Genomic DNA, 18,321 nt, shown 5'->3' with positions numbered 1-18,321 from the left:
AGTTGTTTCTATTAACACACCACTGCTTCCAGAAAATCATTTTTTAAAGGTGCAAGTAGAGAAACCTTAGGTCATACAGGCAGCCTAGCCACATCTCTCTCACTTCAGCTAACAGGGTACGAACAGCCCCAGCTAATTAAAGAGGTAAGTTGCCTTGATTAAAATATCTGAAGGACTATGATTCCCTCAGGTATTCCACTATTTTTGTGGTGTAACTCTACCAAAGCGAACTATAATCTTCACAACTAGAAAACATGCTCATACAGCGACTAGCTGCAAACGTGATTACTATGTTAAAATAAGTCATTACAATGCAAGGACAAGATATTTATGAAGGGGACCTTAGGTAGCAGGGAAATAAGTGTAAAATGTAATTTCTATCTCCTACTATTTCATGTTAACTTCTATTACATACCACTCCGAGTCTCATCATAAGGGTAGTTTGCAACGAGATCTCCTCCATGAAGATTGGCAGAGAGCACAAAGGGAATATCCATAATCCAGTGAATGACACCTTTTGTTTCAGGAGCAAGCTACAACAATATAGAATTACCAGCAGTTATAAATTGGTAATTCAACACAGAAAATTACCCAATTATATACTGTGGCCTTAATCATTATCACATATATTGTGAAGACATTTAAAAGAACAGCAGTTTTATTTTGGCTTCAGAGAGAACTGACAGTCCTTTACATCAGGTTTATAATTATTCAAGTAGATTAATATATCTAAAATTGGTGTAAATTAGTTTAGAATGAGAGCACAAATAAAGCAATCTCAATCTTCTACTAAAAATAATAAATAAATTAAAAAAATCTACCAAATTTTGAACCAAGGAAAATAAACTAATTCAAAACAAAAGTTGGTAGGATGCAGTGTGTTGTCTGCACAGAAAGTAAAATTACTTCACTTTACATTTTGAAGACAGTATATGGCTATTAAGGCCACAAACCTATGGTACTGCAGTCACAACACCGTATTTTCTAGGACCTCCTCTGAGGGTAAACACAAGAAGATAAAAATCCCTCCAGAAACACACTTGCATATTTAAGTCTTAAGCTTAACAAAAATGCATGTGCTGTATGTGAGGATAGCTATATGGCCAACGATGTAATTAAGCACAATACACAAGAGTTTCTGGGAATGGTAAAAATGCAGAATATCTGCAAGAATTGCTCCAAATCAAGGGAGAAGGCTGCATAATCTCTGGCCTTAAAATAAAACATGTTCTGAGTGAGGAATTTTCTAAGGATTAAGCAATATGGATCAAAAGATTGTACTGCAGTAATTCATTTTGACAAAACTTTTCAGAAGCATCAGATGGATAAATTTAAAAAAATGAACAAAGTATTTAGAACTTGAATCATAAAGACACAACTCTTAGAGGTGGTTACATGCCTACTTGCATAAGGGATGGGCATATAAGTGATCCACTATTCAGTCCCTACTTACTTTAGGATTCTGGTCCACAGCTTTTTTCATGTTTTTCAGTAGATGGTTGTTTGGGCCACCTTCTTTCTCATTAACATAGACTATTCTATCAAGATCAGGGAAATTTCGGTTGAGATCTATCCCTTGGGCATTGCTTCGACCAACAAACCAGTCTTTAAGCTCACCGGGCTGAAATAGGAAAAGAAAGAAAAAGAGAAGGGAGATGAGTACATTCAGGAGATTACATATCAAGCCTTGTATGGGTGTATTTAGCCATGTAAATTTGAATCATGGGTTTATTTCCCATGTTCTCAAGAATTAGAAGGGATCATGTGACAGTAAAAACTTCTGAAGCACCAAGAGCTGAGTCATTCCTATTTTTTCCTAGAGGTCTGTGGGAATAAAACAAACCTTTGTTTCACTGAGGGTCTTGGGGGAGAGGATCATTCACATAGTGGCAGATCTGGACTAAAGATGGGCAAAATTACCAGCAACACCAGATTTTTCAGTGTCTTCTGAGTTTTTCCCCCGAGAGTTGGCTTTTCCCCATTGCATCATGCCTATGGTCCTGAATTACAGACTTAATTTTAGTGAGCCTCAGAACAGCTGTAGGTCTATCAGCCAGCCACAAAGACCATTTTCACTCATTTCAAAGTTTCTCAAAATAGCTTCAGGGTAAAGAAGTACTTTAATCTTTATTTACCAGAGATTTTTATTTTTATGGTGAATATCAGTATGTTCACTGAAACGGTAGCACTGAAGAAAGATGTAATGACAATTTTTGCAAAGTATTTTCTTTAAATTGATTCTCTAAAATGATTTTGGGTTGCATTAAGGAAATGCCTTCAGAGAACGTAGCTTTCCCTACCTTGTCCCTGTAAGCTTTCAGTACACTTTAAAGGAGGTTTAGTTTGGTTACTGGTTTTAATCTTGGGGTATACTGAGTCTACTGTCACACACTGTGTAGAGGATCAAGATAGTTATAAGTTAGAATGAGAGTGGCATTAAACCAAATTGTATTATAAACAATATGTAACTTGTAAAGCAACCATGTAAAAACAAGTGTACTTTGACTGAGGAGAAGAAGTTTCAAATATTATTACAGAATCTCTACAGAGATTTCGAAGTAAAATAATGCACCAACTTCATGATAGCTTCTGCTTTGTTGCCACGAGAGGGAGACATAAGACCAAATATGGCTTAAAAGAGGTCTGGTTTTGTGGGTTTTTTAAGACTTCACGAGTATCAGTTTGATAAAGTTCTTAATAAGATTCTACTTATTTAATCATAAATAAGTAGTCACATAGAAAGATTCAACATTTCTATATTATTGTAAAAAATAAATACACCTTGTAAAACAAGAAACATCTTATTTTTGTTTAGAACACAGTACACACTAGAAGCTGTATATAACAGGGTCCTATTTGCCCTCTATTTGCTAAGTATACACTAAGCACACTGCGTGTTTCCTGACTGAGTCATCATCCTAAAATACATGCTAAATTTTCTTGACAAATATCTTAATTAAAGTACCTCCTGCCTGAAATTTAGAATCAAAGTTATTCATGTTAAAAAGATGGTTCTCAAAGTTTACTTGTTTTGGGATCAAGCTCTGATGAGTGTGAATAATCCATGTATGTGCATTTACATGAGGAATTTTTTAAAGGAAAGATCAACTTTCTCTTTTTTACCACTTTTGAAGCATCATGTATTACTAGAAGGTAGTTGTTTAGGAAGTAGTTCAGTTAATGAACTGAATAGAAATTCAGTCAATGAAAGAATATGCATGAAACATAAACATGTATTTTAAAATACAGTAAACTCACAAGACAGTCAGGTGTTTGTTGAAAATCCAAGCATAAAATCCTCCTTGTTAAACAGAACAAGCCTACTGTACTATTAGCAAATACTTAGTTATGTTGTTCCATTCAATGATCACCAAGATTTCACGTTATCTGTAAAACTGCTAATTTAAATTCTCATTAATATGTGCTAAGGTTGGTACAGATGTTGATAACAATTCTTATATATGTAGCCTTACAAACCTGGGATGCTGCCTTCTCAAAGCCATCTGGGTTCAAAGATGGCATGATATGGATACGTGTACTATGGATCAAGTTGATAATAGTTTCATTTCCTTTCTGGTATTCATTACACAAGTACTGAGCCAGGAAGATGAGCAGCTCCCTCCCGACAGCTTCATTTCCGTGCATATTCCCAACATATTTAAATTCTGGTTCTCCTGCAAGAAGAAGGAAGAACATGTCTTAGAAGAATATATAAAAATCACCCATCGACTGGATCACACAGCGCGCCCGAGATGTGGGTACCACTGTTACTACAACTGGCCACAGGATCCCCAGGAGCATACAAACCTCCTTCAGAAAAGTAGATTTAGTGTTTTAATAAACTCTGGCTAAAAAAATAGTAATTTATATTCACCTGTTTGGCAAAGGTAGAGAAAGAATAACAGAGGGCAATACAGTATGCCAAAATAAATGCTTAACACTGCTATTAACACTACTATTGAGTAGTTGAGATTTTATGCAATTGATGTCTCAACACTGCAAAAGAGTTTCTCCGTTAGGTAGGTTTCAAATATATAAGCAAATAGAACTTCTTGTCTTTAATGTTGCCTTCAATATAAGGTTAAGCTTATTGCACTATACTTGCATTAAAATGCAATTCTGCAATTGTCAGTAAACAGCTGTTGATCCTAGTGATCTCAACAATCTTATTCAGCAAATACTTTGCAGATATAGCTCAGAATTTGTGAAGTAAGTGCGATAACTTAACTCATACAATTAACCGTTCCCATTTAACACTCCAATAAACAGTCCAGTATTAAATATATGCGTAAATATCCCAGTATATTAATGGAATACATTGAATATTTATGCATATATTTAATGTTGATTTTATATATATTGTATTAGTAATATATAATATTCAATGTGTAATATGCATTCAATATATATTCTGTGTTGAGAGAACATATGTAAATATGTTAACCAATTTTCCCAGTTGCTCATTAGTCTCATTCTCATGACCCTGGACATAAAAACCACACAAAATATGTCTTCTAGAGCTGTGAAGGATTTGCCTTTTAAAACATTACATTTTGAGCCCTGATTCCAGAGAACTTTTAGGATACATGTAAATAGTTGAATAAGATTAAAAGGAGTGTTCTGGATCTACAATAAAGAATATACTGTTTTCTGAGTTGTTCCTTATCTTTTTCCTTCTTAAATGCAGTTTTTCTGCGGTTACAGCTTTAATCAAACATTTTGCTGATAATATTCTCTGACTAGGTTTTAAACACACTTTATGATAGCCTTTAGCGCTACTGGGGGGACAAATTGAAGCCAGGAAGAGTGTTACACAAATGAGACCTAAATAACTGTTAATCAAGCACAGAGCCATATCTACTTACGACTCTTCAGTCTGTGCTTGTTAACCTTAATCCAGTGGTAAGATGCTAGCAGAGTGCTAATACTGTAACTTCTTCCCTTCCAGCTAATATGGCTTTGTACATATAGATTCATCCCTGAAATTTTTTGCCAGATAGGTTGAGAAGTTTTGTGGCTTCAGTGAAATAGCTTCATTTTGTCTGATAGACACAATGCCATCACTGTGACTAAAAACCTCCATTTTCTCTTTTGGCATTGAGTTCCTATTTACTGCTTCTTCTTGTCTGTTAATACTAGGGAAGGCAAGATGTCTAATCATCAAGAGTGATCAGACCATGCAATCAACTTGATCCCATTAAAATAGATAGATCTTTTTTAATAAAATACACAACACTATGCATCACATATATTCATAATTAGGATACTCATGCATATGTATATTGGCATGTTACTTATGGGAAAAGAGCTCACAAGCTAACAGGTAAATGTGTTATTGTGGTAAATATGAACGTGGCTGCATTTTGTATTTGTGGTTTTCCCTAGGACATCACTAAGGAAGCCTGAAAGAGAAATAATTTCTCCTAATTCCCAGCCCTGTGCATTAATCACCTATTTTTCTCTCCCACTTTAATTTTTGAGGCCTGGTTCAAATTAAGAAATAGAAACACATGTTTGACATAGGGTATTGCTTAGCCCCCTTCCCAAAGAATCATTAAGAGTGTTTAGAAGGGTTCATGGAAAAAATTACAGAAGGGTTCTATAGTGAACCAAGAGTATGGCTTCATCTACAGCATACCTTCAGTGGTAATGATGCATCTCAAATGAGCATTAAAAGATAAAAGGGGTTTAGGAAGATGCAAAAAAAAGAGTCACTGGAAATATAGAAAGTTTTTCCTATGAAAAGTGATTGAAGATATCAGCCCCATTTTCCTTAGGAAGAATAATAAAGGACAGTCAAATACACCAACCATTATGGCACAAAGGAACTGGACTGGAAAGCAGCATTTCCCTACACCACTAAACAAGAGACAGTGATTTTCAGTGAAAGGGAGCAATGACCATTTTTAGACTGATAAAAAAAAAAATAACATTACTTATAACACAGAATCTGAAACCAGTATTCAAAGAATCCAGTTGGCAGCAAGGTGTCAGCAGAACTCCAAGTTCTGCTAGCAAGCCAAAAGCTAAAATACTGGTCTAAATGAAAATGCAGCCTAATGAAAAGGGAAAGAGAGAGCCAAGTAACAACCCTCCTTCAAAACTTAACTCTATATTCATGTTTTAGCTACCCTAGGCATTTTCTTATACCTTTCTCTGAAGCAAAGAACTGCATCTCCTAATAATACTAAGGCTGCAGAAACAAGGCTGTGCAGTCCATACACATGAGAACTATTCTCTGCCAGCCCCCACCCAGCCCTGCCCATTTTCTTACTTGTGGGCACAGTAATCAAAGAAATATTGCATTTCTGCTCAACAGCAGAAGATATTGAATTTCAGACTGTATCTGACAATTTTAGGAAAACTCTTCATCATTTCGTCAGTGTGATTTACATCTAAAGGAACAATGGAAAAATGGTTCTTTCTCATATCTAAACTTTGGAGCTCCTTCAAGAGAAACAACTACACTTTTACAGTTTATTTCAGCAGTTACAAGCTGGCTGTGAAGGAGCTAGCAGTTCACTCATTAGATGTCCTTGCTCATCATGGGCAAAGTCAGAGGATCGGTTCTGAAAAAAGGGATAATTCTGCCAAAGTCATTAGTTACCATCACAGTGAGCAAAAAGCTGAGAGATCTTCCACAGGCTACTATCTGCTGGTATGACTTTGCAGTTAATGAAGCCTTATTTCTGCCTTTCTTTTAAAGGCTGCAACTCTGGAAACCTTTTTTTCTGACCTAACTTCTTTCCTAATCATCTTTTTATGCAGGACAATGTCCAAAGCTGGAGGGCAGACTGCTAGCTGAAGCCAATAGGAAAACACCCACCACTCTGCTGGCCAAGTTAAGCAAGCCCAGCTGCTTGAGCTTCAGTGAATGACTGCAATGCAGCCTTGCATCGCAGGCCAACTCTGGCTGCTGATGGAACCAACTCCTACTCCACTGCATCACTAACAAAGATACTTCAAATACAGAGGATGCCAGTCACCTGGTCCTTAAGTCTTAACACTTTCTGAGTTCCCTGGTCTGTTCACTGAATACTTCCTGCCACACCATTTCTACAAGCTTCCGGCTTCTCTGGCAAACGGCCTACTTCACTGGAAAAACAGCCTTTGGCCACCTGTTGCTAGCATGCTACTTAGCAAGAGGAAAAGCAGCTCTTCCCATTAATTCTACATGAGCCATTTAATGCAGACCTTAATCACCCTTCATAGGATTCTGACACTGTAATTGCCTTACATTTATTTTTTTTATTATTAAAAAGACTGTAAATGTCAATTTGATGAAGAACTTTTAAACAGTTTCTTCAAACCAGTAGAAACACTTCTGTACCACTGCAGAACTGAAGAAACGTAACTGGCTTTTCTCATTTAATTGAAACACACACAAGAAAGTAAAATTGTTTTAATGGATTCCCATGGTCCAAGACATGATAAACACAAATGAACATTTCTGTTGGTTGAATATTTAAAATTCTTATTCAATGAGTTTTATTAATTTTCTGACAATATATACTGACAAGTGATAATCACATCCACAACAGCAAAAGTATGTCTTGTGTAATAATGTATGATATTTACAAATGTTTACACGTAATTTCAGCTCAGAGGTATGTGATAACAAATGAATAGTGGATGCTACCACCTTTCTGGGCAAGTCATAAGAAATGAAACACAACGACCAAGTTTATAAATACCAGAGTAACTCTGGTGAAACCTAAGCCATTGCATCATTATGGCTTTTATAAGGCTTTTACATTGCCCTTAGATGGACTGTGTGGTTCATTACAACCAGATGAACGATTGAGGAAAAAGTACTTTAAAATGTCATGCCTTTCTGGTTCCTGACAAACATTGTGAAATGTCACCATTTGCTTCTGTAGTTAGTGCCAGCTAAGGTCTTCTGCAGTTTCTTAGGAACAGTATGTACATCACTAATACTAGACAGATCATCCAATTAAAGATGACAAACCACTGCCATTTTCAGGTCAGGCTGTGTTTATGCGGTAAAGACAGTAATTTTCTAAAACATAGGGACAAAAAGTTTAGCACCTACTAATCATATATACTAGTAGTCAAGATAATGTCATGCTACTTTTCATGGTCCAATGTCAAGCAGTTAACCTTAAAATGCACAGTATTTCACTCATGGAAGCTGTATGTAAGAAAAAAAATTAACTACTGGGAAGTTTAAGTGCTTAATGAACTGTTCTGCAAATCAGGATCAAATATCCTTAAAAACTTCTGCTTTCCTGTGTTTCTTTAAGGAAGAGCCAACAATGTTCCTGAAGGAATAGACTAAGTGGTTTTGACTATTTACAGTTGCTTGCCATTTTTCATGGCAATAAGTAAATTTTTCTTGTAGATAAATGGCATGGAAAATCTCAGAACCCCTGCTGGCAAGAAATTCATTCATTAAATGTGACTGAAGGCTTTCTGATGCTTCACATTTTTGCTAGTAGTTTAAAAAGAAAGAAATTCTCTGGAGATCAGCTATGTGGAAAACCAAAGAAAATGAGTTTCTCCTTTGAATATGAAAGAAGAAAGAGGGAAAGAATAAAATAAATGAGGAGGTGAGATAGGAAAGGGAAGAAATTAAAAAAAATTACATTTTAACACCCTGTAAACTAAACATCTGGAATCTGCCTCAACAGCATTTCAACAGAAATGTTGATCTCCATAACTTGTGTGAAAATGGCATTGAAACATAGAACCACAATGTACTGTATAGACCTTATATAATTTTAGGGTGACAGGACGAAGATGTATCACTGGTCTAACCTAGCTGAAAGAGAAACTACTGGAAGTTTCACAGATGGCTTACATGAAAGCAGAAACAGGTCAACACTGAAAGCCTTTGAAAAATCCAATCTTTCTTGCTGTCAACTGGTAGAAAATACACTGAGAAGAAAACAAGGAGAAGAAAATCAAGGATCTTTCAGCAATCTCCTGCTTCAAAAAAATGCATGCATTTTTGAGCAGCCATGATTCAAGAGTGGCCTCAAGCTCTTTCTGGAAATTTTCATAATTATTTGTACAGTACTGCTTAAAAATAAAGTTAACAACAAAGTCTGTACAGCACATTAAACTTGTAGTGAACGTTCACAAAGAACAACTATGTTTCTTCTGGCCTTGACACATACAAAGATGCAATCCCCATTCTACTGAGTACAAAGTCTGTCAGTTGGACTTCAAACTAGGAACTTATATGTCTTTGTGTTGGAAATTCAGCTCTGCAGACAGATAACCTCATGCTCAAGACAGTTATTTCCACCAAAAAGTTCTGTGTGACTTGATGCTTTCTTCATGTTTCCAACAGCCCACTCTCACCCCTGCAGTGACAGAACTTGGCACAGCCTCCTACGAGAAGTGGGCAAAGCATCTGCTCATCTCCTGCATCCCCACCTACAACACTTTGTTGGCACATCTCTATGTTGATCTTTCCACAATACCCTGCGCTCGCACTGAGGCGTGGCACAATGTGGCACAGAGATCAGTATTTCAGCTAAAGCCCACTTGCTTTACCAGAGTAGAACAGGTTTTCCCTCTGGATTTGTGTTACTGTGCAGAAGCTGATGGCATTATCCAGTTGAATTGATGATGATTCTTTAAATCATAACAAATCATTTGTAAAGCAAAACAAGTTTAGTTATTTAATCAAAACCTTTAACTTAATAAGAATCACTGAAAGGTAATATGCACAAAACTCTCATTTTGCGTAAAGTGTTAAAAAAACCTCTCTGAAGGTCAAAGCAGATTTAAAAAAAAACAGAATTTTCAAAGTAACAAATAACCATCTGTATATACAGCTGTATTAACTAGATTAGTTTTATGACCAGTTGCATTTTTCAGGCTCTAGGAAAACCAAATAGGACTTTGCATTTACAGAATTCATTACAGAATTACAACAACAAGTATAGCTCAGCTATACTAAGAAACCAAACATGAAATGAGCTGTCCTGAACCAATGTATTGGGTTTCCATGGCAAGATTTTGGTCAAGCCCATCAGCAATGGTACTAAGACTAACATATTTAAGAAGGGGTGGGGGGGAAGTTACTCGGCATGAGCAATTGCAGCTGGAGAGAGAAGTGAGAATATGCGAGAGAAACAGCTCTGCCGACAGCAAGGTCAGTGCAGAAGGAGGGGACGAGGTGCTTCAGGTGTCAGAGCAGAAATTCTCCTGTGGTGAAGGCCATGGTGGGGCAGGCTGTGCCTCTGCAGCCCATGGAGGTCCACTGTGGAGCAGATATCCACCTGCAGCCCATGAAGGATCTAACGTCAGAGCAGGGAAAAGAGCCCCAAAGGAGGCTGTGACCCTGTGGGAATTCCACAGTGGAGCAGGGCCCTGGTAGGACCTGTGACCCCATGGAGAAAGGGGCACACACTGAAGCAGGTTTGCTGCAGGACTTGTGACCCTGCGGGATCTGTTCCTGAAGGACTGCACCCTGTGGAAGGGACCCGCGCTGAAGCAGTTTGTGAAGAGCTGCAGCCCATGGGAAGGATCCATGTTGGAGAAATTCATGAAGGCTTGTGGGAAGGACCCCACGTTGGAGCAGGGGAAGAGTGTGAGGAGTCCTCCCCCTGAGAAGGAAGAAGTAGCAGAGACCATGTGTGATGAACTGACCATGACCACCATTCCCTGTTTCACTGTGCTGTTGGCTAGCAGGAGGTAGAGAAAATCAGAAGTGAAGTTGATCCTGAGAAGAAGGGAGGGGTGGGGGTGAAGATGTTTTAAGATTTGGTTTTATTTCTCATTATTGGTAATAAAATAATTACTCCAACTCGAATCTGTTCTGCCTGTGACGGTAACTGGTGAGTGATCTCTCCCTGTCCTTATCTCCACTCATGAGCCTTTTGTTATATTTTCTCTCCCTTGTCCTACTGAGCAGAGGAGTGACTTCGGTGGGCACCTTGTGTCCAGCCAGGGTCAACCCACCACAACCACCCTTACCAGCCTGTGGCAGAGTACAAGATGGGTACAGTTTTTTCACCTCCCAGTTTTTCTCTCACTGTTAGAAAAAAAACAAAAAAACAGACCAAAACATATCCTGGGGTTCTTTGTGAATGACACTGACAGTACAGAGATGTCATGAGCGACTCTATGTCCGCTGTGATTTAATTCATCTTTTCTACTATGCTCAGTAAGAGTGGGAGACTTTACATTTATAACCCTGTGCAACCAAGTGAATTTTCATTTCAAAGGCACTCACTGTATCACTCAAGTTTTTGTTGGCATATAGAGCAAAGATATTTTTTTCTTTAATCCTTCAATATATCAAGTAGACCTTCTAATGAATGGAAAGTTGATACATAATTTAGATACGTATTTATGATGGTTCGTCATCAAGTTCACTTAACAAGCTTTCTCTCTTCAGCAAACTCTAGAATCAGCTTTTTCACTTCAACTATGGAAGTTCTTGCCAACCATCAGAGCACTTCAAAAGGACTAAACTCATCTATCTTATTCCTTTTGCATGCAACAATTATATGGAAAATTTCAAACTAAACTAGTTCAAATGCCTGCTGCCAGCAGGAGACACGTTTGGGTTCTGCTTTTCCTCATACTAATTTCTTGAAGAGAAGAAATAAAAGTCAGAAATAACCCATTTATATGCAGATCCAAGACTGTAAAGTCAAACAGGGTAGGCAGAAATACTGGACAACTAAGGTGAAAAAAGAGAAGTAAGTTCTTTCTTTTTACTGGAAACAAACAAAAAGTCAATGAAAAGCTAATTCTTTTCCAATAAGTTACACATGCTCAATTTGACATTGTCATGTGGCTTCCCTCTGCTAAATGGGTGGCCAAGAGCACAAGAGCACAGACATGAGCTTGCTCAGGGACTATTTCCAAGCTGGAAATGATGTTCACTGTGATTTCCCCAGCAGTGCCCAGGGCACAAAGCAAATACTAAAAAGGCTGAGGGAGTGAAGTCAGGCTACAGTTTCTACTCTGTAGCACTGCGCACCAAGTGTTCACTGCAAGGCCACGTTTCAAGAGGAAATCAAGCTAGGGTAGCTTTTGGGGCTGCACTACCTTGGGCCCTAGGCTGCACCAGTGTGTGCAATGGAAGTGCACTCACAGAGTTAATCTTCACCTAGCAAAAACTCTTCATTTTTTCCTCCATAGAGGGGAGCTATTTGAATGAAAGGGATTACAATTCCCATCACAAGGATGTTCTGGCTCCTTGGGAAATACTCTTTCTGTACTGAAGGGTCTAGGAATAACTAGGAGTAAGTCCCCAGACTTCCTCCCTTGATTTCCAGGAGTCTTTCTGAGGCATTACAATGGCACTTGTTACTTCACCAAGGCTACACGTACTGCGTGCTCCTTTATTGGTAACTGGAGCATTGTTTTATTCCACTGCTGTTTAGTCACAATCTCAAACTGTATGAGAAAACACTGTGGGCTGCAGATCTGTGATTCAGACAGATGACGCTGAAGTATATTGGTCATTGCTAACAGATGGAGATGGATAAAATCCCCCTACAAATGTACATCTGTAACAAGTCCCTTGTGTAGACAGCATGTTACAGAATTTCTTTTGCACTGGCATATTTATTTAGATTCTTTTGCTTAGATGAGCCCTAATATTTATTGATCTTAGCATCTAAGATTATTTTCCATGGATTTCAAAGTGTTATAAAATGCCCTTTTAAAATAAATTACATAAGAAAAAAACATAAGCAGAGTGCAAAAGCTAATTAACAAATTAAGCTGTTACCTTGCTCCTTTGGTAAAAAAAAAAAAAAAAAAACAAAAAAAAAAACCCATAATGAATATTGAGTTATGATGACTAACAAAGGACACCATTTACGTGAGAACATAAATGACCTGATTTATGTCAATATCCTCAGAAACTGACAAATACCCAAATAGCTTCTTTTAGCCCCAGTACTATACTAGCATCACCCTTTTGGTATAAATAGTTAAAAAAACCAAAACCAAACCAACTAGAAAAAATAATTTCAGCATTTAGAAGTTGGGGGAGTTGCAGAAAAAACTGCAGCTGCATTGTAGGTTTAAAAGCCTGGCAAACTTTGTGAAACCCTGATGAAAAAATAGCTTATTGAGATCTGTTCTTCTGTGGTACTTCACCTCCAGCCTGATTTTAGCAGTTAATACTCTCTCAAGTTGCTGCATTTAAGATATAAATGCTATGTGATAACCAGCAGTAAATCTTGATTGTACTTGTTCTTGAGATAGCAATAGTTAGGTCAGCATGATGCAGAAGAAAACGGTGAAAGTGGGTAGAATGATCAAGATTGGTAGTGCAACACTACACCCCCAAGCACAGCAACACTTAGCTTCAGAAGTTTCCAGTGATATGTAAAATTTTATTTAAAATTGGTATTGTACCTTAGTGATTTATTTATAGTCCGTGTAGGTAGAAATGCAAGCCTGGGTGTTTGGAGGGGGTCTATCCCTTCACATTCACATATGTTTGAAATATAGGTACCCTTTAGAAAATGCCCGCCCCCCTCCCCATCATCTTAAACATTTAAAATAAATAAATAAGTTGATGATTCCTAGCAACACAGTATAAGGAGAGGAAGCTAAACTGGTGCAGAGGCAAATAAAATCAAGCTTGGTGCGTAAGAGGAAGAACTGAATCATTTAACAGCTTGTTGACTCGAGAATAATTATGGAAATGACCGAAGCAGACAAATCCTTTGTCTCAACAGCAGACGGGAGTGAATCCAGAAGGCGTTCAAGAGATGTTTTGCCTTTAGATGAGGCAGCTCCAAACAAAAAATCTCATATGGATACTGACTCCAACCCTGCAAGCCACAGCATAGCTGTATAGCTGCGAGATACAGAACAGCCTTTATAACATAGAAACAAATGTTTAACAATCCGTAATGGCTTTTCAGTTTGCTCAGGGCCTCATATCCTAGTGTCCTAAAACCAGACAGATTATTTCCTCATATAGGGAACAAATACAAAAGCTTGGTATCTTCTCAGCTTTCCTCAGAGCTTCCACTGCATTTTCTCTCTAAAGAGTAATAGAAATCTCTGCTTTAGGAGAAAGGAGAGAGGTACCTGTTGTCCATGTGGTCTACAGTCAAAGACAACAGAAATTGCAATCCTGTCCCTGAACATGATCTATAAGAGCAGTGAACCAACGGCTGAGCAAATAAGTGTTTATTTTATAATGAGCACTATGTATAGCAATAGAGCTTTGCGCTATTTGATGTATAATGAACCTACCTGGGGTTCATTCTAAGTGCAAGCAGAAAAGTTAGTTCAAAGCAACAAGGTACATTCCTCACAAAAGGGTGAAAAATAGCCATTTACTACAATTACACCCACCATGCTTCTAGTATACCCCATTAAAGTGCAATGACCAGCAGGATCAGAAAGCAAGTAGCTCTTCCTAGCACTGTCTAATTATCGCTTCCTCTGAGCAATACAAAAAGTTACAGCAAATCTATCTTTTGTGATCCCTTTCATCTCACTTGAAACTTATTTCTCTTTCATGTTACTAGCAGCACATCAGACAAGCTCCTTCCCACCAGTGCAGGAGGAAACATCATGTTAGTGAAAATGTATACGTTATCCAAGGGTGAATTCCTTGGATTCCTCCAGTAAGAGTCCAAAGGTCTTTTGTTACTCGTACCAGTGGTATCTGGCATCAGTTTGAGTGTATTCACCATGAATCCTGTGTAGTCATTTATATTTTTCATTATGTGTAATAAAATACTAGGAGCTGAAATATTTTGCCGTACTTCTGTAATTCAGACCAATATTAAAGCAGTGAAAGGGAGAAAAACTTTGCCCTATCTTCCAGATTTATTGCCTTTTATCTCCATTTTATGCAGGTGTAGAAGGCTGGCAAGGTACAATGAAGAGGTATAATACAGTCTGTCACTTTAAAAAAAGCTTGCTTCATGCATTTGGTACCTTTATTAACAAATGATTGATATTACTTTTTTCATACATACTGTTATTCTTCATGGCTAGAGACTCCATGAAGTAGCTAACTAGCCAGCCCACAGAGGAGAGCATAATGCAGCCAAAAGGCATCTCCTGAGAAGCCCTACAACAATATTTTCTCTTTGAAGTTTCAGACATCTGAGGCTTTTTGGAAAGAAAAAATTCTCTAATGGAGATAAAAGGGAATCTAGGAAATAATTATTCCAATTGAATAGGAAGATGATGTGGTGCCTGATCCAATACACATTTGATGAGCTCTTAATTCAAGGACAGTAATTCAACAAACAACTAAGGAACAGTACTAAGTACTGTGGATGCAAAATCTCTTCTGGATGTATATAAGTACTTTTCTACTACTGTGTGCACATGTGGACATGTACATCCTACAGACCCAAATCAACACCCCTCATTAAGAGACTCAGACACCAAGGAGGTCATCCCCAGGTTATGAAAATGTTTTTTCCGTTCCTGTTTCCTAGCTTCTTCTTAGATCTAAAGCATGATTCTAATTTTAATTAAAGAAATTGCACTGGCAGATATTCAAAATCGGATGAGAAGACAGATGTGGCACAGTTCCCAAATAAAATCAAACCCGTATGATTTCAAGGTAGAAAGAAACTGAACCCTTTAGAAAGTGACCTGGAATTCCCTGTCTATATTAGCCTGATTCAGTAGTTTTCTTATTTAATCAAACAATTTGAAGGAAGAGCCTTTTTTATCAAATTATTCTATTTTCACATTTAAATACAAACTTAAAGCTGCTTGGATTGTTTCATAAAATATTAGCTATCCAGTCTTTGCCATATTTTCTATTACTTCATTTTATATGTATTTCTACTTCTTTATTTAAATGCATTTTACATGTATTTATCGGTTTAACTTTCACGATCACAGTGTGATGACTGCCAAAAGCATGTTTTAGTGTATTTTTTCCAGTGGTCTGCTAAGCTATAAAGAAAGAAAGGTTAATTACAAGAAGTAAAATAATCTAAAAAATTATGTTCAGGTTATAGGAACACAGAAACAGGAAAGCAAAGGGACTGATTATCTTATTGCCTATTTAAGACTGTACCTAATGAAAGGCAACACATCTGAGAGAGAGCAGCCAGCAGATAATACTCACCAAGACAGGATACTAAACAATCAGGTAGGAACAATACTTTTCTCCCCAAAACATCACAGTGATACTTGACATGATACAGCTCTTCTAACCATAAGGATTTCTATATTTATAAAATAAAGACATCTTCTCTTTTAACTTCACCAGTAGCAAAACCTACCATTGAAAATCCCTTGGGAGCCCAATTTTATCATCTTTTCCCTTTATTTAGGACTTTTAACTATATATGAAGTATATGCTTACTTACAGCATATTAGCATCAGAGGCGTTAGTCTGGAAGGTATATGCTCAAAAGTTTGCCAGAATAAGGAAAAAGGAAAAATTTCTTTGTAGATGCAATTTTTCCATATATGCTTTCTGTCCACATTTAGCTTTTATTTTTTCCTTTTTTTTTAAAGCAAAAGCTTTTCACCTATTAATAAATTATCTGGGGGTTAAAAAGATATAGGTGCTCTTAAGACATTTTTTTGCAAAGATATTTTCTTTGCAGTTGTGGAAGCTAGAAAACAAATGAACTTTTCATGTTAAAATTCTCCAGGTGGCTTGCTTTCATTGAGGCCTCCTCTTCAAACTAGGTATGTACCAACAGATTTATACAAGCTCAAGAATTCCATCTTGCAGCAGGCAGTATGAAATTTAGGATCATGACACTACCTGAAAAGCTATTAGAAAAGGTGTGTATAAAGTACGGTTGTAGTGAGGTGTTGGTGCTTAACTGTTTACTGTGCAGACTCCTATCTGGCAACCAACTGTAGAAAAGCACACCAAGGTTAGTACAACAGTAAACCTTTTTTCTCTTATTTTGCTTAAAAAGGCAGATAGAAAGTAAAATTATACCTATATTATATTTCTGTTATGCTAAGACAACTATTTCAAACTCTTTGGTGTTAGAGAATGACATTTTTTTCACAGAGGGAAAACAAAGCAGCCCTTGGCAATAAGGCTATGATGGGAACAAATGTATGCTAGGCTCTCAGGGTAATCTTGATTTCCCCCACTGGACACAGTAGCCTACTGCTGCAACCCCATGAAAGCAACAAACTCGAACCCGAGGTTTGTTCATAAAATATTTCACACTGGGAACAATGCTGTTACCACATCCCACACTATTCAGAAGCCCCGTGATAGATCCAAATAATCAACTCAACATGTCAAGCAAAGCAGGATATAAGGGCAAACCGAAGTCTTTTATGACAAGAAGAAAAAACAAACCAACGAAACCCAAACCAAAAGAAAAAGAACTATAATTTCAGGAACCGTAAGTTCCCTATTAGGAACAGCTTCTAGACTTCCATCAAGATGATGTTCTGTCATAACTTACGGACTGTCAAGCTAAAACATAACACTGTGTACCACAATTTATCAGGCTTTCTGAGCTAGGCATTATTTACACCAGTTATGAGCAGTTCATGCTTTGGCTTACAGCTCTTTTCAACCAGGAAAAAATAGTCCGACTCTTTTTTCCCCAGGAAAAGACAGATTCCTACTTTATACTGCTTGTCAATGTTGAGTGGCTTGAGTCTTAAACAGAAATATGAGTAAATCTGTACAGTTTACTGAACTGATCACTTAACAACAAGCATTTTTATAAAACTGTCAGAGCCAACAGCCCTCTTTCCCAACATATACACAAGCACGATTACAAGGGATAGTCACAATGCAAGGGATCTTAAGCAAGGGTTACTCAAAGCTGCCACTCCAGCAGTGCGAGGCTTTCCATATGAGGATTAATGCTGTTATCACTAATCCTGAACAGTCTCCATGACAGGACAAACACAACTGTGCTGCCACTGAACAAACAAAGATAGCAAATGCTCCACGAGAAGGCGCAAGCTAAGCAAAAGAAAAGAGAATAGAAGCATATGGCAAGCACCAGGCAGGTGATGAGCTTACCATAGACCTCATTAACCCCTTTTCCTCCCTTATCATTAGAAACTGCAGTGACAAAAGTAAATATTATGGAGAAATCTGAAAAAGGTCATCAAATCATGGCCTCTGACACTGTTGCGGAGAACTTTTTTGCTACCGCGGATGTCACCACAGGAGCAAATGCAAAGAATGTAGTTTGAAGGTTTGCTAAGGGGGCAGCAGAAGTGACCATTAATGACTCAGAAGTACAAATTAATATTTTAACATTTACTAATATTTTAGCAGTTAATGTCTTAACACCAGCAAAATAGAGTATCAACCCTAAAAGATGCTCCAAGCATCTGGACTGAAAGAAACCTACAAAATAGAATCATAGAATAGTTAGAGTTGGAAAGGAC

General features: G+C 37.5%; 1 protein-coding gene across 1 annotated transcript in view; it reads right to left on the bottom strand.

Annotated features, from left to right (window-relative positions):
* Window positions 1-18,321, bottom strand: part of CPE (carboxypeptidase E) — a 56,249-nt gene that overhangs the window by 12,853 nt on the left and 25,075 nt on the right. The window contains exons 2-4 of the mRNA XM_062613680.1: window positions 3,478-3,674; window positions 1,454-1,621; window positions 416-533 (exon numbers count right to left, since the gene is read on the bottom strand). Of these exons, the coding sequence (XP_062469664.1) occupies window positions 416-533; window positions 1,454-1,621; window positions 3,478-3,674 (483 nt within the window). The remainder of the gene's footprint in view (window positions 1-415; window positions 534-1,453; window positions 1,622-3,477; window positions 3,675-18,321) is intronic.

This window comes from Pezoporus occidentalis, unplaced genomic scaffold (genome assembly GCF_034315485.1).
Source record: "Pezoporus occidentalis ecotype Australia unplaced genomic scaffold, CSIRO_AGI_Poc_V1 ctg1, whole genome shotgun sequence".
NCBI classification, from domain to species: Eukaryota; Metazoa; Chordata; class Aves; order Psittaciformes; family Psittacidae; genus Pezoporus; species Pezoporus occidentalis.
The sequence above is the reverse complement of the archived record's forward strand: the minus strand, read 5'-3'. Positions and strand labels throughout refer to the sequence as shown.